Here is a 26333-nt window from a genome sequence, read left to right as displayed (position 1 = left end):
GTAACACAAGTGTTAAATAGCTCCTCACCTTGTTCACAGTAAAAATGTTCATCTGACAACACTGACACATACAACACTGACTAGACAAATAATAAGTTTACTAAATAATACTCTAGCCTTAGGCCAAAAGTCCCAGCTCGTTACCTAGCAGCACTGTTAGGAAAATCATGTCTCCCACAGAGCTCCGATAAGCTGCATGATTCTCAAGTGCAAAAGTTGGCCTTGCTCTTTATGAGGCTAACTCATGATTACAACTGGTTTTGGCTGATATTTTCTCTCCCTCTACTAGTAAAAGTCCAGAGTGTATCTTTAACAGCACTTTTGAAAGCTTGTCTTTAAAAGGACCTGTTGTTCCACATTGGAATTCCACAGATAGGAAATTTCAAAGATAGGAAATTAAATAGACAAAATAGAGGTTCAACCTCAAAATCATCCTTGATCCCAGTCCACAGCTTTGTAGGATCACAGAGTCAGGATTGAACCATCTGAAAGCCAGAAAAATTGTATTTCTCCAAAAGTCTTACTATGTGGAAGAGATTATTTGTGGAAAGACATATTTTAGAGTTTTATTTTCATGATCTATCCACGATAGATACATTTTAAATTACTTCTTTAAACTCCTTGGCACAAAGCATTAAAGTTAGGAGACTTTGTTCTTCAACTACAGCCCACACAGAAAGCAGGTTTTACAATGGCTGCGCCCATTTTTATTACAACAAAGACGGAAGTTAACGAGTAACAGTTACAACAGTTTTGTTTATGCTTTAGCAGTCCCAGTAAGCCAGCTGAGGATCAAAGGTTGCATGGAGAGGCACAAGTAAACGTGACAGAAGTGATAGATGAGGCATGGCCCAACAGCCCCTGTGGTCAGTGGTAGCCTGTGCTTCCCTTCTGCAACCAGGCCAGAGCCTCACGGGCATCCCCAGCCATGCACCAGCACATGGGTCTCACACTGAATCCCACCAAGGATCTGACACAGAAAACTCACTGGAGAGGCACCGAGAGGCTTAAGTAGCTCACTAGCAATAAATTTAATTTCCAACAAGAACTACTTAAACTAGTGCTGTTTTCTTCAGCTTTACAATTTAGAACACAGTAACTGGCACTCTAGATTCATCCCTGCTTGATTCTTCTGCAGACCATCGCTCTTTGGGTTTCGCCAGATTCTGGCAGAAGACAGAAATTCTCCTTGCAAGCACTTCATCAGCTGAAACAATCTCCTTTTCTTGTTTTCACTATGGTCAGACACCTTAAGGCCTTACAACATCACACACTTTTCAAAAAGGCATTCCACTCTTGTGAAAGGCTTTTTATTTTGTTTTTTAAAGTTGCCACTAAAAATACTAAAATGTGACACCAGATTGAGATCAATGGTATAAGCCAGAAAAATGAGACCGATTAAAACAAAGTGTTTAAAAAACACCCACAACCCACAACACTTATTTAAAAAAGGAAAACTAGGTTTTAAGATACTACAAAGTTCAAGAGTACAAAAATATTTACCTTTTAGAAATACTCAAGCCTACAGTCCCATAAAACAAGTATCACCTTAATATAAAAATCTCCATAAAAATATGGCCACCTATATGGTTAAATAAACCAAGTCCTCAAACCTGTCCTACGTCTGATAGAAAGATCTTGTTGAAAAATTTAGTGAGGTCTAAACAGCTATTCTACAATTAACTTTGTAATAAGCAAAAACAAGATTAAATACTACTGTTGTTAGAGAAATTCCATCTTGAGAAGGGATGAGAACATCAGGGGTCATAGGTTGCCTCATGCCACATGACATTTATGGCAAAAGCATAACTGCAAAAGTTTAATATGAAATGAAACAGTATTCCTCATCCCAAAGAGCAGCCTGAAACAACTGCACAAGTTCCTTGCATTTAAATGTGATAAAGCTTTACATATGTGGTTGAACTTATAGCGAGAAGCCTTGTCTCTGAGCACAAGACAATTTGCCATGAACACTCACAGGAGAGATGAGTCAGTGTTCTTTTGTTGGCCCTTAAATAAGGTGAATCATGGCTAATTGGAATCAATAGAAGATAAAAATCAGTCTAACAGGTCTGATAGACTTTATGTGGCCAAGAAGGGCATGCACAGCCAATAAATAGAAAAGATATTATACTTTTTCAAACTCTGTAGTGTCCATAAAACAGTAGTAACACAACTCTAACCTCCACATTTCAGTTTTGATCCAATCTACCTTTGCTGAACTTTAAAAAAGTACATACATAACCTGTAGGATTTAAAAACCAAAACTCTGGCTTTATTGTCTTTTTGTTTGTTTGCTTGTTTTGAAAAAAATTATGGTCCCAAATTAGCCCTTTTGCATTTTTCACAGTAGTGGGTGAATATCTCCAGGACAGAATATCAGCTTTTTGTGAGCATCACATCCCCTTTAAATTTGTAACTGGCATAAAGGTTTTGCAGAAGCTTTTGAAATGCCAGTGAGCTTTCTCTGAAGGTACAAAACAATGTGGTATATATTCAAAGGAGCAATTAAATGCTTTGAAAACAACCCCAAAAAGATCTAAACAATGGCTTATGCCAATATACCATGAAAAACGTGAAAGCTAGAACTGCACAGCACGTTTGGATAGGATCATTGACCTGCTAAAGCCCATGTTTCTTTTGAAGCAGGCATGGCCCATCAGAAAGTCAGCAAGCTATAGCCCTGTGTTAAATGCTCTCCTCCGTCCCCAAAGGCACCGCATGTTCCTGAAGCCCAAGGACTTCAACAGACTTTGGCTTTATGAAAAAACATCAGGGACAAGTGGATCAGATGTGGATCCCAGGTCTTGAGAAAAATGCCACTCTGATGTCTTATTTAAAGATGCGTTATCCTTACAGTGCAGTCTGTGTCTGCTTTGCTGCAGCTAAATTTTGATCCCACTTAGTCTATTGGGCTTTGGTCACCAAATTTTAAAGGAGGCCAGGATCTGTCCTTTAGAGGTGTGTGCTGAGATTTTCAAAGACAGACATCCAGGTCCCCTTCATCCAGTCAACACACATAGTGAGAAAAAACACCAGTGTTACATCTGCTATCTTTTTTTTTTCCCTTTAAGCAGCTTTCACTGTGCACCTGACTGAGTCATTGCATATTATTCCTAAGGCTCATTTCTGGCTTACTTCTCAAATTGTGTTCAGCATATGCAGACCCTCATTTCTCAATACTGTATCTGCTGACAAACCCCAGGTATTAGAACAATGAATTACAGACTAAGAGTCCTATGGGAGTAGACATTGTCTGCTCAGTAAACTATGTATTTGTGTACAGTAGAACAGGGTATAATAACTATGGTGCAGAGGCATTGACTGTTGGGTCACTCTGTCAGAAAATGCATTTTGAGTCGAACTTGTTCTTCTTTCAGCCTCTCTGAGCCTTTGCATCTTTCTTCACAAAGGTGTCATCAGAACTGTAGGACTCTCCTTTGAATTCCTAATGCCAGTGGTTTGTTGCCCATTTCTGAAACTGAAAGCAAATAAAAGACTGGGAAGCTGAGAGCATTTTACAGGGTGTCAGACACTTCCCCCTCCTAATGAGCACCTAATAACCAGGTTACACTACTAATAGAAACCTTAGAAAAAGTGTAATTCTCTGTCAAGTATGTCTTTCCAGAAGGCAGAAGTAGTGCAGCAAACAACACTAGGAAATTGAATGTAATTCAATGACTGTAATTCAGCTACATCTATCTGTTTACGCAAGAAGCCTGCAAAGAAAGTCTGGTTTGACTGTGGGATTTCTAGCTACAGCTTGTCAACTGTAAAACTGAAAAGCCATAAGTCAGACATATGAGAAGTCTCTAATTGGGATAAAAAGCAGCCTGGCCTGAGGATTCATCTTATTCTGGAAGCATAATGACATGACAGCTTCTCATATTGACCACAAAACAGATACAAGCAATTACAGCTCTTTCAAGCTCTTTCCTTAGAAGGGCAAATTCTGTTCTAGTACAGGTTCTTACCAAGCTGGATGGTATCTGTGCAGCTGCACTTTGGCTAATTCCGTTTCCTTCTGCTGCTTCCAAGAGTTTTTCTCCCATGATAGTAACTCACGAACACTGACCATCTCCAGTGCACCAGCACCATAATGTATGCACATGGATTTCAGTGGAAATGTTTGTTCAGGCTACCCTGAATAGCAATGGTGGTGGGGCAAGAGAACTGTCACTCCTTACACGTAAATCCAGTAAACCAGGAGAAAAGCTGTCCTGGCATGTCTCTTTCCTCCCAAAATGAGAGAAGCTCAAATATTGAAATCCTGTGTTTAATTTGGAGTCATACCTAATGAGCTTACACTGAAAGGGCAAAGTGTTTTGTAATGTAAATCATCCTATTAAATGAAGAGTTTGATGAAGAGTTAAGCACAGTGAATGATACAGAAGGATTGAAAGTGTTGGGAGACATGAAGCAACAGATGAAGGTGACGTGAAGGTCAGCCTTGCTTTGTGAGTGTCCGCTCTCAAGCGTGTCAGCTCTCAGGTTTAGAGGTTCTGGTGAAACTGCATAATGTCAATGTCTGTCAAATTAACAACAACAATAAAAAAATCACCTAAAGGGCACTTTGAAAGCATTGGCGTTTTGCAGTGGGTCTGATGAAACACATTTACTGATTGTGAAAGGGGACTATGTAGAAAGAGGTCTTGGATTCTTGTGAAGCATGGGATGAATGACAGCCACCTTACCATTTCACCTTCAGCATTTGGTCAAATTTCTCAGGCAGGGGAGTGCCGTAGCTCTCTGGGAGGAACAGGGTAAGGATCCCAATCACCACAGTCAGGCTTCCCATCAGGATATATGGCAGGAACCTGTCGTAGGCACCTGGAAGAACAGGGGACGTGACACCAGTACTTAATGTCCACAACCAACAAACCCATGTGCAAAATTTCTATTCCAGACATCGCTGTAACACAGAATTAGTTTGGAATAATTAGCTGAAATCTTCATGAGAGATGAATCCAAAACTGAGTTACAACTGTTACCTGCTAGCAAACAAAAGGAGTTTTCAATTTTAAAACTACAGCATGCACTCCAGGTTGGCCAATGCCTACCATCAGTTTCACACCATTCTCTGTGTTTGTGCGGCAGCTAGTAAGATTTTTTTGGTACCTTTTCAACTGGGAGAGCCAACATCTTTGCAAGGTAACAGCTCTGCTGGGATCACTGCTGGACTCTTCAGACAAGTCCTCCATTAAATAATTCAATATAAGGAAATAAAAGTGCTCATAAGTAACCAAGCACTCATCATCTGACTGGGACATCCCACTGGGCTTGTGCAGAAGAAGGGAAGAGTCGGCAGCTGAACAGGCCAGTTACAGGCTAATGGGCCATTAATGGGGGAGCCCTTAAATTCTTTCCTTATTGCAAGGGGAGAAAGCGTCAGAGTAAGAGGCTCTGAGCTTGGTCTATTGAGAATATTATTTTGGACTAGAAGGCAGTGGCCCCTGCCAGCAGCCTGAAGCCAGCACACAAGCATTTGGGCAGGATGCAAGATCTTTGGTCACAACAGCACAGCAATGAAAAGATCTTTCATTAAAGGGATTAACTAGGAGTTAAAAATGTTTGAAGTAGAAAATGTACCAAACTGGACTTGACAGCTTTATTTTTTGGTTGGGATAGAGTAGTATGCTTTATAATGCATGGAATAAACTAGGATTAAAGTGAAGACCCCTGGGTATTTCACGTAGAGCCAAAGCTTGTGATTTGATCTCTTCTGTGTCCAAGAGCTGGATGAACTACAAGGCCCAAATTTAGCTGTAGCAAATTGCAGCACCTAATGAGTTTCTCTTAAAAGTTTAGGAAATTACACTGATGACTGAACAAGACTTTTTAAGGGCTGAGCCTATGGAAACATGGGAGAAAACTCAGCCCAACAGTAAAAACTTTACTACATGTCTCTATTACTGTTACCTGTCTGCAACAGAGACTGAAGACCTTAAGGAGTATCACAGTCCTGCTGCCACTATTCCTTTACATCTGCACTGTCCAAGTCAGAAATACAGACCACGTATTTTCATCATTTTTAGTAGTGTGTTACAGTCACACTGGAATGTAGAGGTGAGACAACACAAGTGCGTTACAGTGAGTCTCCTCTGCCCCTGCCTGCCATAGTGAACCAGCATTAACCCCTTAGCAGTACACCAGCAATGCTCTGCCAGAGTCAGCAGTCATGCTCATGTTGTATCAAAGGTCACAAAATTCACCAATGGGAAGGGGACAGCGGAGGCAGGTCCAGTCACGGCAGAAGAAAATAAATCATGTGTGAGCAAAAGAAACGGGAGATTGGGCACCCCGGAGCGAGCAGCTGGTATTCACAGATACTTCCACCCTTAATCCCCTAGCCTCCATCACCCTTTCCTGTCTGCAACCTGAGGTGAGGAACATTTCCATCTACTCTTTACTTTTTTTTTAAACAAAGATTTATTAGTTAATATATGTGCAGCACTCAGGATGTGATGCTAACAAGTGTCAAAAAAAACCTATGATGAAATCAATAATTCTGCTTGCAGAGTGTAGCGTGAACAAGAAGAAAGTGCAAAATGAATGCCGAGGTGCCTGGCTTAACTCAAAACCTAAAAAAGTCACTTCATGAAGGTTACACTTAAACACACTTTTGTGCTGCCCAATCTGCATATTTTCCATGTATCGCTCTAGAAAGTACAGATTCAGGGGATGTTTAGATTCCTGCCTGCTTCATCTGCTCCTGACTTACCTATCTTGGGGTGTGCATGAAGTGTTCAGTGTGATGAATGTCCTACTGATGTATTTGCTTACTTGCTGGATTACTTCTCTTCACAGTGCCCTGGAAAACTTTACTGGAGTCCCAGGGGTAACACCTGTTGCCAAGATGTGACCAATTATCATCCCAATGGCTCTGTTTGCACTGTTTATAAACATCATCACTGTTTTGGACCAGTTCAGACCCTCACTGGTGCCCCACAAATGGTCCCTAGCTTTGATAAAGGAAAAATGTGCCTGATTCTCTTGTGAAACCACTTAATTTCTAGAGTTTACAACAGTGAATTCAGACTCAAGGTGAGAGAAGGGACTTAAAGACAACAAATTAAGGGACTTAAAGCTGAGCCTGTGCCACAGAAGCTCCAATAACCTCTGGGCAGTTGTGTAGCACAAGGCAAGAAACGTGGGATATCTCACCTAGGTAAACAAAGTAAGGTGAAATGATGCTGCCCAGCCTGGAAGCTGTGGAAGTAGCTCCAACCGCCATGTTTCGCACTAGCGTAGGGTATAGCTCCACATTGTAGACATAAAGCATTGAAAACGCAGCTGTGATGCCAAATTTTCCAAGCATCACCAGGCAAATAGACAGGATGTTAAGATCTGGAGGAGAAAAAACAAAACCCAAGGTGAATAAGCAACACCCTGTGCTCATTACTTGTATTTCTTTTATATCCCAAAGATTGTATAGCTGCCTTTTTTCCCCTAGCAGTTGTGTGTGTTTTGGTTTTTAATCATACAATGTATTAGCTCTGTCCCTAGATGACTTGGCTCCACAGACTTCTCACTTGTTTTTCTCCCAATAAATCAGCATTCTTGAAATGGAACAAAACTCTGGATTACAGAGCAAAAAAGCATAAGCTTAAATCCACCCCTTTTTTGCAAAATATTGTGGAGATTCATTCACAGTGCAGTCTGGAAGACCTGCAGGATTTTCCAGCCTCTACGCACAACTAAATAAACCACAGACGCTTTTGTCTCTCATTTTACAAGCTGGTTCCCCTGGACTATAAAAAGCTCAGTAATTTGACACAATAAATGACAGTCGTGCATGACTCAGCGTATACATATGCAATAAAAAAAAATCATGTCTGCAAGCAATTGGCATAAACTTGACCTCAAATTCTAAATTTGATCATTGCTTCTTGCAATTTTACACAACTCATAGATAGTATCATAAGTATATACAATGTTGGAAATATTTTATGTATTAAATCTTGTACCTGCAGGAACCAGCTGAATGAAGAGAACAACACTTCCTCCTAAAAGCAAGGTGCCAGATAAGGAGTAGCGCCGAGGGAAGAAGCGGAGGAAAAGCCAAGCAATCACATAAGCTGGAACTTCAATAACAGCTGAGAGGAAACAGTTGATGTAGGCATCTCCGTGCCAGTTTGGCGTGCTGAGAGACAGGCCAAAGTAACCAACTGATGTGAAAAACCTGAGAAAAGCAATGAAACCAAATTATTGGAGAAACAGCAGTCTCTGATTGCCTCCAGTGTTGGTTCAGATGTTGTTACAAAAATAGGATGTCACAAAGCATTGCCATAGGCATTGTGGCTTACAATAATCTCAGTGGCAACCCCGTCTTTCTAATCCACAGTGGCTTGAAGAGACATCCAATTTCTCTATCCTTCCTGCATACACTACACCAAGTAAAAGGCTTTGTGGAAGTCTTTCACAAAGGCTTTTCACTGTAATGGGCTTATTAATGCGCACAATGAAATAACTCTTGAAAGCTTCCCCTGCCAGCTACTTCCTACTGGTAGCCAACTCCAGTGACAGGATCTCCCACCCTCAGCAGTTCCGTTACATCTTATTTCATCTTCACAAAAGAGCTGGATGTTCAGATTTCAAATCTCAAATCCTTACTATGGCATGCCAAGTGTGCTAGACAGTTCCCTTCCGCTGGGGGAAATATGTACAAAAAAGGGTCCCAGTTTGTCTTTATGGTATGATTGGGTCCTCATTTATTGTGGCTGACCAGGATCTCACTGAGATGGGCACTGTACAGAAACTGAACAAAAACGCTGGCCATGAGTCTGCTTGTTATGTTACTGAGTCGCTGCTTTGCATCAAGAATGCAAATTCTTCTCAAAAAAACCAACAAAAAAAGCAATAGAATTTAAAATTCACAGGTTCTTACATATAGTTTCCAAACTATATGTTCCTTACATGGAAGATAAGGCTACTGTCTCCATATTCTTGTGCATTAATGCAGTGTGGGTGCAAGGAAGGCCATGTAATGGCCAACTTATAAGTTACAAGTGTGCAGATGGGCTCCGAGGCTGAGACTTATTATCTAAACCTGTGGCATGTGCCCTCAAATCAGAAACTGTTCTGTTGCCTGGGTACTTTAGGAATACACATTTCCTTACCACAAAAGTAATGACATAATAGTAATAGTTGCAATGTTTCGGGTTCGAAATAGGTCCAGAAGGATAGCCTTCTGCTGCTGCTGAGGCTTCGAATCCTGCATCAGAAGGAAAAAGGAAAACAAGACCAAAAAAATTCCCACACACCTAAAACAATCTCTGCATACCTACAAGGTTGGGCAGTTACGAAGTTACGACTCTTATCACGGAACTCAGTCCAGGGGCCACTTCTGCACCAGGGAGAGTGGGCCTTAGGTAGAATTTGTCTCTGCACCCAGCTGTACTTGTGGTAGTTTCCTTTTTTTTTTGTTAAAAAAAGGGTAGCACTGACACCACTGCACTATGCTGATTAATTAAAGAGGAATATCAGCTGACAAGAAAGATGCATTCACATTTCCTTGAGGATCTTACAGTACTTCCAGTACTTTCAGGAGTAACATCATTAACAGTGGCATTTTTCTTGCACTATCCACCCAACTCTGCTGTTGACCCTTCACAAACAATGTTAAATAAATGCAGAAAATCATGTGTCAGGGAGATGGACAGATGCCAGAGCTCAGTGTGGTGGCCAGGGTGTATCACTGGAGCAGCCACCACTCCAGACTGGAGGGTCTGGTTTGAGGCTTGAAGTAGAAGTCTTCTGGGTGGCATCAGAGTGCCCTGCTCTGCCTGCTTGAACAGCTCTCACCAGGGCAAAGCCAGTGCTCATGGCCAAGGCTCCCCTAAAGCCCAAAGACTGAAGAACTGCGGCCCTCCCTATAGAGCTACCTAGGAGATTTCCTTTCCTAGGAAGGGAGGATGGTTTACAAGGAATGCCCTTCTACCAATGTTTGAAAAATAACTCCAACAGAGGACAACATGCAAATATCATCCTCAGGTTTTTGTGGGTAGACACTTTGGCACACAAGATTCCCATGAAGTAAAGGACAGCTGAGCTACTGCCTGGTCTCAAAAAGATGCAGGAGTGATGAGAAGCAAAGTTGCATGTTGGAGCCTGAAAAAGTTACATCCAGTATGAAAGACATGGGAACTCTTGCTGGCAAGCAAGGAAGGAAAGTGTTTTTCCATGGTTTCGGTAGGGTGAGCTTCCCATAGCTAGAATACACACTTGGAAAAGAGCATTTCAGCAGCTCAGCCAAAATGCAAGCATGACACTCAAGAGGTGGATCCTGCCCTCAGATCTCCTGCAGATACTGCAAAGGTGCACACGGTGCTTTGCTGCTCCATCAGGAGACATTGAGAGGCACAAATCACAGGTGGTAGTAAAACACAGTAAGATAAGAGATGAAATATGGCCATGCAGTCCTTGCTGATGCATGGATGGAAGCATTACTGGTTTCTTCACACAAGAAAAATGTCTGTGGCTCTTCTGGAGGAGCTCTGGTGAGGCCAGAGCCACTAGAGGGAGAGATGAGACCAAGAACCAGCTGCAGCCGTGCTGCTCCCCACTCCCTACGGTGCTCGGTTTGTACTAGGCTTTCCCCTTTTAACTAATAAATGAGAAATACAAGCTAAAAAACAGTCCTGAAGAAGATCATAATGTTCTTCACTGCCTTTGGTTTTCAAGTGCCCTTGCAGCACTTAGGTGCTTTGGCTGGTTTGTGCAATCTGAGGAGTGTTTTGGGGCTCCACACAGCCCTGGCACACATGGGTGCCAAGGGTCCCCAGCACAGCCCCGCCGTGAAGGGCTGCTGTTAAACTGCAAATCACTAATACCATGCCAAGCTGAAATGGGGACAAATATGTCCTTGTATCTTCTCAGTGCCTCAAGGATGAAGCAATCTGGGTCACCCTTGCTTTGAAAACCACAACCAACCACTGCTGAGGAAGATAATTTTACTGTAAAAACCAAACAAATAAAAGCCCTTCTGGTTTCTGATTTTGAGCTCACTAACCCAGCACTTACCTCATGCCAACAGTTACTGCCAGCCTCTAAGAGCTGCTAGTGCAAACTATTTCTCTGCTGGCATTTCCCAACAAGTCAATTCGGCAAATGGGGAAACTGCTGTTGAGGTAAACTACCAGGATATAAGAAACATACCTCTGTTGTGTCAAAAAGAACGTCTGGGGCTGGAACACCATTTATTTTTGCAGCCTTTAGGATAATAACTTCTGCTTCCTTATATCTTCCCTGGGAGATCAGCCACCGAGGGGATTCAGGAATGATCCTGCAATAAGTTTCAGAATAAATGACTCAACGTTTTCACAAAAATAAGAAGTTATTAAAAACACATGTATCATTTCTACGAGTTACACTCTCATCTCACAGACTGCTTGCAGCAAAACACAGTCAGCACAGAAGCATGTGGGCAATGTAATTCATAGATTTGTCCCACTGGGATCGGTGGGAGAATTCACATTTATGGGATGTGTTTATTCTTGTGCTGAAGTAGATGCAAGCTTGGGCCCTTGTTTTAAGTAGTAATTGACAATCACCTGAAAAACCCCAGATGTCAGCAGACAGACAGTAAAGATAGGGGTAGCTTAGCCAGCGTTGAACAAAACCATTCTTTGGAAACTTCACAGAATGCAGAAATACTTTAAATATGCACAGGGTATATTTAAAGGCTCTGTGTCACAGGAATCTTCTACACAAACCCCATCATTTTACCACAGCCCTGCAGCAGGCTCTCCCATGCAGAGGACAGTGGCAACGTCCTCTTGTGGAATTGATAATGTTTCCTAATCAGTTCTAGGCATGTGCTGAGTGAATTAACACCAAACACAGGGCAGAAAATCTCACCTTTCCTTAACTAAATCCTTTGATCTTAACAGATGCTACCTTGCTCCCTTCAGCCAACAGCATTTTCTCCTGTCCTTGGCAAAAAGCAGGACAGACACTCCCTTTCTGATGAACTTCCTAAAGGACTGACCCAAAGCCATGTCAGAAGTTTTGAGCATCAAATGATTTATATCAGATTGTTCAATCACTAACGTGGCTTTCTGTGAAGCGAGTTGTCTCTTTCCACTGCTCTTCTTTGTGGGAAATATGAGGAACACAAGACTGCAGAGACAATGCTGGGAATCTTCTGGAGAATTTGGAAGAGGAAAGAATAAAAAAGCCACTATGGCATGGAGCAGTAGGATGTGAAAAGTCACACCACTTTGGAACCAGTGGGTCCAGATCCCCAAATGACAGCTAACACCAACCTGCCTTGGCAGAGCTTTCCCAGTGCACCTTGATCCCCATTTACCCACATGTTAACTCCAGACTGAAAGTGCTACTTGTAGAAGTTTTTTGGCATGCTTTATGATGCCTGTTCTTGAATAGCATGGAATTTCCCATCAAACACATTTCAAAGCAGAACTATGATGCTTTGCCTTGGGAACAAATTTCATGTGCCTCATGGTACCTGTTCTACAGGAGACACCTGGAGAGGCTTCCACCCAAAACCAGCCTCCCAGACAGCAGCTGCTTGGTGGAGCAGGAAAGGCCACTGTGTTGAAGGAGCTTGAAACATTTCAAGTTAAAGAAACAAGCTGGCCCTTAAACAGATTCAGACTATCTTTAAAATCAGAAGGTAGCAAAGGTGGAACTGAAAACCATTTTAAAGGTTGGTTTGAAGATTTAAAAAACCTCAACCAACCAACAAACCAAAACCATCAGCAGAGACTGCTGGCAAGGCTGAGATCTAAAGGTCTTTTAGACTATAGAAGAGTGGGTCTAAAGAAAGACATTAATCTCTTACTTATAGGTATAACTCTTTAAATACAATGGGAAGAAGAGTTCCACAGATAAGACTAATAGGATAAGGAACTTTGTTTGTAAATTATCCTTAGGTGTGAATGATACTTTGACTTTCTCTATTATTTTATAAACATTTGTCTCTTCAGAAAACAGCAGATGACCACAACTGATGGCAGCATCAGAACAAGAGTATCTGCCCTTCAGTGCTTCTGTCCAGCTGAGAAGGGTAGGGAGTTTTGCTAAACTGTTTTCCAGTCCCCAGGGCAGAGAAACCATGGGAAAGTGTGAGTGCACCTACATGTCTGACAGTGCATTAGTGCAGAAGTGGGTTTGTGCAATGGAAAGATGTAAGAAAACAGGGACTCGTGGACTCTGTCTCAATAAGACAGAATGGCATGGCCAAGCAGAGCAGGGTAAAGAATAGTCAACCTTTGGCTTAGCCAGGCAGAGTTACTATAGGCCAAAGGAGCTCAAAAATCAAAGCCCTGCTCCAGCAGTCAATGCAAAGCCTGGGAGGACACATGGCTCCTGGCATGCAGAGCCCATGGGAGAAGGCTGGCCTGCAAGCTCTGCCCACAACCCCCTCTGCTTAATGACATCTAGCACAATGAACTGCTTAATGACATGGAGTGCAACAAACTGCTAGCTGTTGCATGCCGAGGGAACTGCTTCAGCCTTCCACTGAAATTTTGGTACCAATCAGCAGGTAAGTTCGCATTAGAAAATGGCTTAAACAAAAAAGGAAGGAAGTAGAATTAGAATGTATCACCCAAGGCTACTACAGTGGTAAACCTAGAGGTGGTCAGCAGTGTCCAGAGTTAGGAGTCAGCTACAGAATTGTGGCTGCAAGCACAGGGCCTGCACCAGTGAGGGTCTGCGGGTAGTTGACTTAAAACTGGCAAAAAATGCCAAACAAAAAATCCCCCCCACCTCCCACCTCAAGGCAAAGCCTCCTCACATGGCAAATAGGAAAAAACCCAAAGAGAAGAAATGGGCCCCCTGACACGCTGCCGTCAGCCATGTCCCAGCGGGGAGGGGAGGTGGGGAGCGTGGCCTCGCGGCACGGGGCACTCACCACCAGAGCGGGACGCAGAACAGCCCTGGGACGGTGAGTGCCAGCAGCAGCATCCGCCAGTCTCTGATGAAGTAAGCAAACAGTGGCAGCAACATGTAGCCAATTGCAAAAAATATGCAAACTCCTAATGTAGAGAATATAATACGAACTGATTTGCCAAGAATTTCTGTTCCTGTTTAAAACAAGGGAGGTTGGATTAGCATTTTAGCTCTTTCTTTTCAATCATGACTAAATACTTTACTGTATTTACAAAAAATATAAGCTAAACAGTCTTAGACAAGAGCAGCACAGTAGGGACCCACCCAGTACAGAAATGCTGCTGGGACTACAGGGGACCTTCAGATGAAGGAGTGACTTGGGCTTGCTTTGATTAATGCATTGTCAGAGACAGATAAGGGCAGGCACAGGGAAAGGCTGGCAGACTTTTGGGAGGCTTCCCAACATGCTGGGTTGGGACACAGCCTGCTCCTCCGCTTCACACACTGAGACTGAAAGGTGCAGTTCACTGTTGAGCACTTCTGGAGCAGAGCAGGTCCGCAGACAGCAGATTGACCTGGCACGGAAGGACATGAATTTACAGTGAGCGGTGAACAAATGTCACCTTTAATTTTTGGAATAGAAGGCTGGAATGTTGGTCCAGCATATCAAAAGCTGAGACACAAGCAGGGAAGGTGCCATCTTCCAATAATGCTACTGCTGCCACAGCCAAGCAGCAGTCAATGAAAGCATTCTACAGCCATTGTGACAGGCACAGCCTAGTGCCAAGATAACAATACAGCAATAAAAACTGAGATTGTTGCAAGCTTTCAAAAGCATGTAGTGTCTCTTCCAATAAAATATTCAGCCTCTGCTTCACAAAATCCATGAGCACACTAGGGTCTACCTCTCTTCTCATTCAGCTCTGGTCTACAGAGCTCTCCTCTCCTTCAGGAGCATTGCAAGGGAGATGACTCCCACAGTTACATCTGGACTCAACTAAAAAGTGAATGACACTGAGAGAACAGATGGGTCCCTGGAAGTCTGGAGAGTGTGTTTTGGTTATGTAGTGTGGTAAGAACTCCAACAGTTACTATCACAGAGAAAATGGAAAAAATAGCCAAGACTAAAAAAAAACTTGGAGTAACTGAATGAAGTCACAGCAAGAAAACTGGAAATAAGAACTAGAGAAAAAATGAATGTGTGGGGATAAATTATACCATCTTCCTCTCATGATTGCTCTTGTTTAGGATGCCCTCTTTGGGGAGATATGATATTTGAAACATTGGTTTATACCCATTAACTGTTATTATAATTTTTGGCAATTCAAAGCCCACACGAGGTGACACCTTTCAACTACAATTTTCTTCTCTCCTGCCTCTTCCTCCCTCACTGTCCTGACAAAAGAACAATAATTCTAGGACAATAACAACATGCCTTCAGATAATGTCCCAGAACTTGAACACAACAGTCTCCAGCACAGAAGACCTAAATCTAAGGAAAAATGCTACGGAGAGAAATTTCACAGGATGCGAATGAAAACAAAACCCCAATTCTCTACAGAAGTTCACCAACAGCTTAAGGGGACAACTGTTCTCACGAAGGTGGGGAGCAACAACACAAAGGGCAGGAAGAGCCCAGGTGACTGAGGATGCTGAAGCATGAAGGTCTGAGCTGCATACAGGGAGGTTTGGATGTTGTGAGTGGAAATGACAGGAGAAATGTGTGCTCAGGTGGCCACTTGAAAAAAACCCCACCCCGTCTGAGGAGGGAGGGTGCCAGGGCTGCAGCACAGCCAGTGTCAGCAGGGACTTTACATGTGCCAGTGTCATTGCTCCCCTCCTCAGGGCAGGTCACAGCCCTAACAACTGTTGGGTGGAACAAGGCAAGCATCTCCAGCACATCTCATCATCAAGATGGGCTTTCTTAAGGAGTTACTTTTCTTTTCATGGGTATATTCTCCTATCCTTACCAGGCGTGTGAGGTATCCTGGAAACTCCTGGGTTTGACTTGTTGACTTGCCATGGGTAGGGATAGGGGCATGCTGATCACACAGTGCAGGGTGGAAGGAATCATCCTCCATTAGTGCCTCCCTCCTTACTGAGGACAGGTGTCTGATGACTCAAATTAGGAAACTAATGTCTAAATTAGTTTAGATTAATTTTGCTCTTAGCAACAGCCTCAAGGCTTCCAGGGAATGGCCAGCACAGCGAGCACCCAAGGCACCTGCCTCTCCACTCCCTGGAAGTCCTCACTCTAAAGAAAACAGGATGGCAGAAGAGACAACACAAGGGATAAAATGCCAGCAAACTGCAGCTGTGCAGTTAAACAAGCCTAACACTGCTCCAGGAGGCCTAGTGCCATCTCTCAGCAGCGGGGTGCTCATGGCTCCCCTGTGTCTTTGCCTCTGCCAAGCACTGAGGAAGCATTCTGACCCACATCCAGCTTTGCCTCACGTTCCTGGGGGAGGCTGCAGAGCTAAATTCCTGCCTGATCAGATCCTGCACTCCCATTTAAAGGGACTTGTGCTACACAAACCCCAAATCCTTCCAAAGAGATTTTCAGCCAGGTTAACACTCCGGACCCAGCCATACCTACCAACCTCCCCAGGTCTCGGCTCCGGCTGCAGTGGCTCCACACAAGAGTGAACCACCCAGGCAGAGGGAACGGTAGCGATGGCCAGGCAAGGGATCTCCCTGCTGACTGCCTGACCTACTTAATCCTCCCTCTGCCACTCACAGCGGTGATTCACAGCTGCCTGAGGACAAGATGCCATATCCCCTCCATAGCACTGATTTCAGATCATGCTCTTCTGCTCTATTTTTTCCCCTCTTAAATAAGTCTCAAGGGGTGGGAAAGAACACCATTAACTGTTTGTATATGGTTTTAATTTAGATCCGGTCATATTATCATCCACAAATTGTAATTTTGACACCATTGTCTTAAAAGCTGACGTAAATACCTATATGCCTAAAGGCATCTCTTGCAAACCCCAGCTGTCCCCCAAGGCCTGCATGAGTCAGATCCCTAATTCATCCATGAAGCTGCCTTTCCTGAAAGCCCTGTGCCCGGCAAGAACCTCTGTAGGGTCTCCTTCCCCACAGGGTCCCCCATGTCTACAAGGTCCCCAGGTAGTGACTGCAACCATGCAGCCACCCATGGCCACTTCCTTCCTATGCGCTTTACAGAAAACAAAAACAACCTTGGCCTCTAAAATTAGGGACTCTAAGCACTGAGATCAGTGACTTTATGGCTAAGGGGGCTCTGACACCCACCCAGCTCCACCACTCTGGACCTCCCCACATTCACTGTGCCTGGAAACGCTGCTTTGCCTCAAGGCTTTGCATCCAGGTATGCACTGACCCCTGAGAGACACAAAGAACCCAAATGCCTTCTCTATCTCAGACCTGCTTCTGCCGATAACAAACTCTGAACACTGCCTTGAACTTCCTTCTCCAAACAGGAGGGAAACGGATGTTTATTTAGAGTCTTCCTGTTCTCTTCTTTTTCTCTAAACCTATAGAAAGTATAGACTTGAAGCATCCAAGAGCAAAAACAAAAACGGATTCATACTGGTATAAATTAGTAATTTTAACAGTAAGGATTTACCACTGCCTAATTAAAAGATGCAGGTTAAGGAGGGAAAAAATTAACAGTACATTAAGCAAGCACTTAATCTAATGCAAACATTCATACCCAGTATGAAGGCCACCACGTAGTTAGAGATCTGTCCCATGCCCACTATGAGAAAGAGGACTGTGAACATCTCCCAGTTGATAGAGAAGATCTGCAGGAAGCTGAAGCCAGTCTGCACAGCCATTGTCAAAAAAAGGATACTCTTCCTGCCAAACCTTTTGCAAGCAAAAGATAAAGATTATTATTGAAACAGTACATATTTATGGAGCGGGGCTATGTGAGAGAGCATGAGGGAGCACAAACACCCAACCTCCAGCAACGCAGCTCAGCACAACCTGAAGTGTGGTTGACCTTAAAGAATTTTGTTTACTTATTTTCATAAGCATTTAAAAATAAACACATTTCCAAGACCCAGGAAATAAACCTGGGTATTTTTCCCCACTAGATAGGGACTAAAGAGACTAGACAACAGTACAAAAGTGAAACGCACAAAGATGGCAAGCCATGCAGACAAAAGGTATGAAGTGAAGGCTTTTAGGCTACTGGTATCTACACACTGCAACACCATTATGCTTTCAGTGTGTTCAACAGCTCTATCAGCTGGTTTCAGTCTCTCTGAGGGGCCATACGTGTTGCACTCTCTCACGAGTATATAGCATTTTCTTATGGGAAGGCAAGAGCAAGCTTACATACGGGTGCTGGCCTGAGGCACGCTGCCTGTGCACAGATGCTGCATGGGCTGGATTGCCAGCTGCCTGCAACAGCCCAGGGGAAATCACTTGGGCACAGGGGCAGAACATACCCCTTTCCTGATAAATCACCTCCCAAATAATTCAACAACTAGCTCATGCTAGAAGGTGGCTGGGCTCTCGGAGAGGCTGGCTGGCCGCACTGTCGCTGGGGCACACACACTTTCTCAGATGCTCCCAGTGGGCATGTGGCACCAGTGGGATTTAGTGATTATCTCGTCTCCCTTTCAAACAGTAACACTGACTGACTTCTGCACTGGGTGCAGGAGTCAGGAATTTAAATTTAGATCACGTGGAATTTCATGCTGGAGGCTTTAGGATTAAGACTCCCATCAAATGTTGAAATCTCTGCTAGACATGCAGAGGGGCAGTTAAACTCATGAATTCCTCACTAACAGGCAGCAATCAAAGCAGTACTTGAGACCCTGTCGTAATGACAGGGAATAAAAAAGCTAAGGGTTGCATAAAGAGAGAAGCAGAGACTCACAGAGGGAACATATAGTCTGTGTTTGGCACTTGTAAAGCCAGAACTCCAACACTGCTGAGATAATTGTTAAGTGCCCATAATATTTTCTCGATGTTTTGGCATACTATGATTGTCATTCATTTCCAGGTTATCTTTATTAGTTCCTCTTAAATATGCTTACTTTATTGCCAGAAAACCATCTCTTCTATGCAGAGCCTCCATTCAAAGTACAAGTTTCTATCCTTTGGTTCTAAGAATGGACTGCCAGGTAATGTGTGACAAAGAGTACCATCTTTTAAACTACTAAAAATACCAGATAAACAAATGTGATTGTGAAGTGAAAACCACCACATCAATCTGCAAATCTCTTGGAGTGCCCAAGAGGCAGGAATCCTATGCATGGGGTAGTTCAAGGTTAGTGTTTTTGAAGAAGCCAGGCCAGCCATCTCATTTTCATCAAAACTCCAAGAACTGGGCATATAACTCCTTTATGTTTCTTAGAACCAAACGCATCGGCGGAGCGGGAGCAGTGGCGTTACCTGTCTGAGAGCTGCCCCGAGATGAAGGAGCCAATGAGGACGCCCACGTAGAAGAGGGAGGTGGTCAGTGGGGCTTTCCAGTCGTTCTCACACACCAGGTTCCACTGCAAGAGAAGGGCCCAGCTCAGACACAGCTGTTTCCATGCATTTCCATTCCCATGCAATTTAATTTAGTTTCCCGACACTTGTATTTCCACCTATGGGTGGTACCAGCACTGTTTTCACAGAGAAGGTCACTGCAGAGCACCCTGCTTAAAGCACAAACAAAAAGGGAAAGCAGTTGCCTCCCCTGGCAAGCACTATCAGGCCACAACACTGGCAGTCGTCTGAGGGGATTCCATCATCTCTGCAGTGGGTGTATGGGTGGCCAGACAGCAATGTGTGCAGCCCAGGGGCTACCTGGGCCCCGTTTCCAGCACAATTTCCCCATCAGGCCCTCCAACATCCAGGATCTGGCTCCCCATGACCCAAGGTTGTCCCCAGCAGAAAAGCTGGGCTGTGGAGAAGGGTGAAGGGCTACCATATTTCCAGCTAAGGACAGCTTCCAGTTTACTTGACTTCTGCCAGAATAAAGACTGCTGCATTTCTGTAACGCCTGAGGTTGATAAAAGACACACAAGAAGACAGAATGAAAGCTCTTTTCTCATGCTGATGTGTTTCCAAATTCCTTTCCATCTCCACAATCTGCAGGGCTGATTCACTGCCCATCACCCAGCCTTACAACCAAACCCGGCTAGGGCTGGAGGCTTAGGACAGAAGCCAACATGGAAACTTCCACCTAGAGACACTCATAACCTCAGACAAGGTTTAAAAAAATAAAAACAGCATCATGAGTCTCTGTTCACCAAAGTTACAGCCAAGTGTCTCTGTGTGGCAGCTTGCTCTCGTCTCAGTGACTAATCTCTGGGTTAAGGCATGCCTGCCAGGAGCACTTGTGGGAAGACTTCAAACGTGTCAGTCTCAGATTAGATAATTCTACCACAAAAGCAATGTTAATTAGGTCACAGATCAAAGTATAATGTAATTTTAATAATTAGCCACACTATCAGTGAGCAGGCACATCGCCCGTGCCAGCACTCACCCTGTACTCAGGGAACAGAGGGGCCAAGCCCAGGCAAAAGCGGGGCTGCTGGAGCAGAAACCTCTCCTCTGGGCTGCTCAGCCTCCTCAGCTCAGCAGCAGGCAACAAAAAGGAGCAACTCTCACCTAACAGAGAGACACAGGTACCATCTCACAGCACAGAGTGCTCTGCCAAAACCAAGCCAAACAACTGGTCGGTGGCCAGACTTCCCTTCTGCTGCAAATGGGCTCTGATGCATTCAGGGATGCTAACTGTGAAAAATATATACACAGATCCACTTCACATGTTAAAGAAAAGAGATTTCCGTAGAGAAATGTGGTGCAAATCAAGCCCCACATTTGTAACGAAGCAAAATCCAGCTGCAGGATACATAGCATTAAAGAGGTTTTTTTATGTAGCACAAGCAGGGAAGGAGCAAAGGCGGCACAGAAGCAGCTTCTGCAGGCTGTGGGAGCTACAGACCCCCAGAGATGTTTTGCCATGTCCTGCTGCTCCTCCCTTTTCCTCTCTCTGGGAAAGCTGGTGACTACTGAGGTGGCAGAAATTTGCAGCCCATATAATTACTGATTCACCTGGGCCCCGAGCACCTTGCTCTGGGGCTGCCAGCACAGCGCCTGCTCCCAGACCTTCAGACTTCGGTCGCTCGAGGTTAGCAGTCAGTGTTTTTAAAATGCCTCCATGGTGCCAAAGGCACTTTGGCTGCACAACAAACCCAGCTAAAGAATAACTTGCCCATGAAACTGAGTTGCTTCCTGTGTTTCCTTGGTGCCAAATGCCTCCCACCCAGCTGTTCACGCTGTCTTTTCCCATGACATACTGCACAGACAGCAAAAGGCCGAGTCTTTAAGATTTGCTGGATGTGGTAGAGAGCACACAGCAGCCAGCTGTCTGGAGAGGGGTCACTGTCTGCAGGAACTCACTGTATCTGACCAGAAAACACACAGACACATCAAATCCATCTGACTCCAAGGATACCTGAAGATGTCAAATGAAAAAAAAAAACTACACCACCTATTTTATATCCAGTCTCACATACAGCATGATCTATACAGCCCTACTCTATAGGAACACTTCCCCTTCTCCCAAAATGCCAGCCCTCCTCTCCCCAAAGGCGCTCGTTCTGACAGAGGCTCATGCCTGAGCACTGCATGGTGACTAAACATGTGCCGAACACTGGAAGATTTCACTTGTACCTGAATGTATAGGACTCTAAGGCATTCATTGCATGTTGACTCCTCAGAAGCAGTACTCGGGGAAAAGCGAAATTTAACTTGTTTAACCTCTTCCTCAGAGGCTACATCCATCACAGCCAGTGCCAAGCATACCATACGCACAGGAGTTACAGCCCAGCTACAGCTAAAGTACTACAGCTACAACTTCCAAACTGTCTCTGTTGGACTAATTACTCATTAACTGGAAAATCAGTAATTCTGTAACATCCCAGGCTAAGCATACTGTAGAGTAAAGTTCATGTAAGCTTCCAAGCAGGTACTTCGAATACTAGGAATAAGAGCTGCTCAAGCAAAACACTGTTAAATCACTTTGTTACCATCAAATCCCTCTAACCCCTTCCCATGAGCTCCCAGCTACTGGATGAGCCAACTTTGCTGGGTGCTGCCATTGAGAAGCTATGGATGGAACAGCTTTCTGAAAAACTGAAACTGGCCCAGAAGGTGTCCTGACTGCCCCAATGTCTGCATTCTCTATCAGAAATCACTAACTCACCATCTTGAGTATCAGCCTGTTCACATCAGAGAGAGGAGAAAACATCAGCAATGAGATGGGTTCTGCTTAGTGCACGAGTGATAGGCACAAACAGCTCCACATCTGAGCACAGGGTGGGCTACCAGCTGACTGCTGCTGAAAAAAGCCATAAGAGAACAGAAAAATGCTTCAGATGCCTTCAAACCACAACAATTCATATCCGCCTTCTCACCTCTGCCAGTGCCAAAAGCTCCTGGCTTCTGCCAGGGCTGGGACAGAGGTGCTGAGCTCAGTAACACTGGTTATAGGCAAGCAGCCTTTGGCACTTGTTCTGCCCTTCATGGGGGTCTTGCCATGGTGCCTGAGTACGTGCTATGCCTCAGTGGTGGTGAGCAGCCCAGCCAGCATGTCCCCAGGGAGCAGTGCTGGAAAGCCATCCAGCTCCAGGGAATAAACTGGATGCTAGTGCCGTGCTCTGAAGAGCAAAACTGGTGAATGTGCTTGAACCTGTAATTAATGTCAGATCTGAGCACTGTTATCTGGAATTAAAGCAGAAGCAGGTTAAGTTCCAGACAAAAAAACAAACCCAATGTACCAAAAACTACATATGTTAACATTTAAATTCATTTCAAACCACAGATGGCAGAAAGTGGAAGGAGTGGTGAGAGTGCAACAGCCCCGCTTTGGGCCCACAAGATTGGCTCCAGCCCTCTTGTTCAAGTACAGACAGCCCTGATCTGGTGCAGCAGCCACCTGCTCAGATGGAAAACAGAAACTTTATGTGGGGACAACTGGAGGTGCTGCAGCAGACAGGGAGTTACTCTGGAGGTGGCAGCAGAGCCAAGGTGCTCCTGTACTCTGGGAGCCTACCAAAGGGCTCAGCTGAGCCCTGTGAAGCAAAGGGAAACCCCACAGACCTCTCATCTCAGCTGTGGGATCACACCTAACCCCACACTGACACATGGATCACCCAGGCCTGGTGATCTCCCTTTTCACCTGTGCTGTGGGCATGTTCGCTTTTCTGGCATCGTTTCCATTCTCAGGCCGGGCAGAGGACTGAGCCTCAGTTCCCAGGGTTTAGCATGTCCTCGTAGACCCAAATAACATCAGTGCTGAGCTGCCATCTTCCAGCCTGTTCCCTTCAAGCAGCAGCAGTAACATGACTTGATGCAACTGCACAAAATAAAACCTCCAGCGCTTAATCCTGTACCATCAAGTTTTGCTCCTCAATTGAGTTCTTGAACAAGATGTTTTTTCACTGAGCTTTCCTGACGGCATGTCCTGGCTTGTCTTTCTGAATATTGAGAAAAATGATAGGTACAAAAATAATCATCTCAAGTTTACTTCACTTCAGGGTTTCATCAGTGCCTGTTTTCCTTGTTTTAAAATCAAATTCTGTATTTTTTTCTTAATGTCCCTGACAATTTTAAAACAAAACAAGCATCCTTCTTTTCCATCTGGCTTACAGATGGAAACCTGGCACTTGGTTTCCATCTCTGAATGTGCTATAGCCTCTTTGGCATGCCCCAGGCCCCGTGGCAAACCCTGCTGCCATGTCCCATCCGAATCTGGCACAGAAGGCTCTCATTTGGCATCTGCCAACTCAAGTTGTTTGCCATTCATTAAGAAGAAATAGCATTTCTCCTCCTTTTGCGCCATTTACTCTTTCCCTCAGAGCAATTGTTAGCTCCAGATCACAGATTACAAGTTCACAGCTGTCCCAGGACAATCCGTCCTCTCTCCAGCAGTGAGCGTGGAGGCACTGCCTGTGCCAGCAGTGGCTACCAGGCATCTGCACAGGCACACAGCCATGCCAGCCCATGGGTTGCAACTGAGCACGACTGCATGCAGCATGTGGGCTGCAGCTGGGCTGCTGCTACAGCTCACCCATGGCCAGGAGCCGGGTGAGCTTCCCAAGCACCTCTACCTCGATGTGGTGTTGTGAGGGATCTTTGGCAACTAAACACAAGTGTCAGCACAAACAGCAAGAGACACGCACATGCAGGTGTCACGTGTGCTGATGACTTCGCTTTAGGCACGTGGAAGCGGCTGGTGACCCCCAGCCTGCCCTAGCCTGAAGCCCTTCCCCACTTGCCTCCCTCCTCACATGCTTCAATGCAGCTGAGCCCATGTCTGCACATTCCAGGCACAGATTCTGAAAGATCTGCCCTGCATCCCTGGGGCACAGCCTTTGTCCCTGTCCCTGTTTTTCCAGGTCACAGACCCGTAGCCAAGAGCCTGCTTCTAGGTCAGGACCTTTCCTGGCTGTGCCCCCATACAACATTCTTTGGTGGCAGATGTTGCTGCTGAGTCACAGAAACTTGAGATAAGGATCCACACGCTGCTCCCTGCTGAGTATGAGCCCTTGGTGTGTGCATGGCTGGCCCTCGGCTACCTGGGGAATGCCACCCGGATGAATGACTGTGGAGCCTACTAACTGCCAGCCCCAAACACTGGCTGGTACGAGGATGAGCTCATTATTCCTTGAACCCCCTTACAAAACAAGAAAGAGCAGTAGCAACCCTGCAGCTTTAGGGGGATCACGTTTTCCTTCTCTACTAGGGCTCCGTGCTTCCCATCACCACAGGCAGAGACAGACAGTGTGTCCCTGCTGCTGCACTGTGGCACAGCCAGAAAACCCAAACAAGTGCTTATGTGACCTGTCACCACTGACACTCCCACAAGACACCCTGTACAAACGATGCCATTGTACAGCCTTAAAAAATGAGTCAACAGCTTGGCAGCAGCCTGGGGACCAGGCTGGCGCAGGAGTCTGCCACAGCAAGCTGGCAAGCCCCAGACTGTGGGTAGTAACCATGGCATCTGCCTCGCAACAACTCACCCACCTCGGTACTGGTGGCCACCAAAGCCACCAGTGTGGCTGGCAGCAAGAGCCCTCTGCTGCCCTAGGCCCAGCCAGTCTGCATGTGCGTTGACCAGACAGCGCTAATGTCCCCACCTGCAGCAAGATCGAGGACATGGGATTCCATCAGATGGATAGCTTACCAGCCGGTCAGGGTGCCGGCACTGAGAAACCATCCAGCTTCTATTTTCAGCCTTTGCCTCCTCCTCCACAGAAAAACCCTCTCTAAACAAAACATGCTGAAGCTTCAATGGAAAACCCAGGTAATAGGGGTGGGTAGCTCCTCCCAGGGCCGTTTAGCCCTCCCTCTCCCTGCAGCATCAGACCCTTCCCCACCGGTACCTGAACCCCATCCACCCCCTTGCAAAGCTGAAGGACCTCTCCAAGACCCTGCCGCAGCACAGCCGGGCACAGGCTCTCCCCGAGGGTCAAGGGGGCGAGGGAGGGCTCCGTGTCCGCGCACCTCGGTGACGATGGTGGAGTGGTAGACATCGCGGCTGTACTCCCAGCCGTCCAGGCACGGCTCCTGCTCCAGCGACTCCAGCTTCACGTCGGAGCCGGGCCGCAGCCCCAGCGCCGAGAAGTTGGCCAGCGCGGACAGGCGGTAGCGGCGGCAGCGGCTCGGCACCTCCTGCCCGTCCCGCAGCTCCAGCGGGATGCTGGCGTTGAGCCACTCGCCGCTCAGGTTGGCGCCGCGGGGCACGGCGCACCGGTGCTCGGGAGTGCCGGCCAGGAAGACGGCCGACATCCCGTTGAAGCCGTTGGGGATGATGCTGGCGCTGAGGAGGAAGAAGATGAGCCTCTGGAAGCGGCCCCACTCGCCCAGGAAAGCGGTGGCCGCATCGTAGTCACGCATGGCGCGAGCCGGCTCCGCGCGGCTCTCGGCGCGCCGCGGAGGCTCCGCGCGGCCCCGCCCCGCCCCCGCGGAGGCGGCGCGACCCGGCGCGGGGGGAGCGGGGGATGGGGGGCGGAGAAGGGGGTGCTCCGGCCCCGCCGACACCCCGCACCCCGAAGCGCTCCCGCGGGGCCGGCACCCGCGTTTGTCCCGGAGCTTTCCTAGGAAGAAGGATATTTCGCCGAGCATATTGCACGCATGTATTTCATCCCTGGGGCGGGCGGGCTCGGCGGCTGCGGCCGGTAAGGAATCCCCTGGCGAGGAGCAACGGTATGACTCCGCCGCCTCCAGCCCCCTGGAGCCCTGAATCCAGACCCCTCTGCAACCCGAACCGGATTCCCCCTGCAATGCTGCTGCAAAGAGGGACGGATGCCACTGCACAACGCGTTCTGCGGGTGCTGGGCAACGCCGACAGTCACGATAACAGTCAGCAGATACGAGATTGGAACTGTTATCCGTCAGGCCAAGAGCTGGGGGAGCAGAGCCGGGGGACAGGGGGAGCTCTTGCCCCCAGAGCACTCCGTGAAACGCAGGCAGAGGCAGCA

General features: G+C 46.0%; 1 protein-coding gene across 6 annotated transcripts; it reads right to left on the bottom strand.

Moving 5' to 3' along the window:
* Positions 1 to 684: 684 nt before the first annotated feature.
* SLC22A4 (solute carrier family 22 member 4) lies at positions 685 to 25784 on the bottom strand. Of its 6 annotated transcripts, none has more exons than XM_062002549.1 (11): positions 22263 to 22405; positions 22052 to 22067; positions 19246 to 19349; positions 17552 to 17706; positions 13880 to 14051; positions 11158 to 11284; positions 9120 to 9214; positions 7968 to 8182; positions 7165 to 7347; positions 4695 to 4830; positions 685 to 3481 (listed from the first exon to the last, which is right to left on the bottom strand). In XM_062002549.1, exons 1-11 carry the CDS (start codon positions 22370 to 22372, stop codon positions 3406 to 3408), a joined length of 1389 nt encoding a protein of 462 aa, XP_061858533.1. In that variant the 5' UTR covers positions 22373 to 22405; the 3' UTR covers positions 685 to 3405. The 6 variants fall into 6 exon arrangements, 5 of the variants coding, with proteins under 5 accessions (XP_061858533.1, XP_061858530.1, XP_061858531.1 ...); XR_009819269.1 differs by lacking the exons at positions 22052 to 22067; positions 22263 to 22405 and adding exons at positions 3975 to 4528; positions 25357 to 25784 and having other exon boundaries at positions 3424 to 3481; XM_062002546.1 differs by lacking the exons at positions 22052 to 22067; positions 22263 to 22405 and adding an exon at positions 25357 to 25784.
* Positions 25785 to 26333: the final 549 nt, after the last annotated feature.

The sequence above is a fragment of the Colius striatus genome, chromosome 9 (assembly GCF_028858725.1).
Source record: "Colius striatus isolate bColStr4 chromosome 9, bColStr4.1.hap1, whole genome shotgun sequence".
NCBI lineage: Eukaryota > Metazoa > Chordata > Aves > Coliiformes > Coliidae > Colius > Colius striatus.
This window is presented reverse-complemented; position numbering and strand designations above follow the sequence as displayed.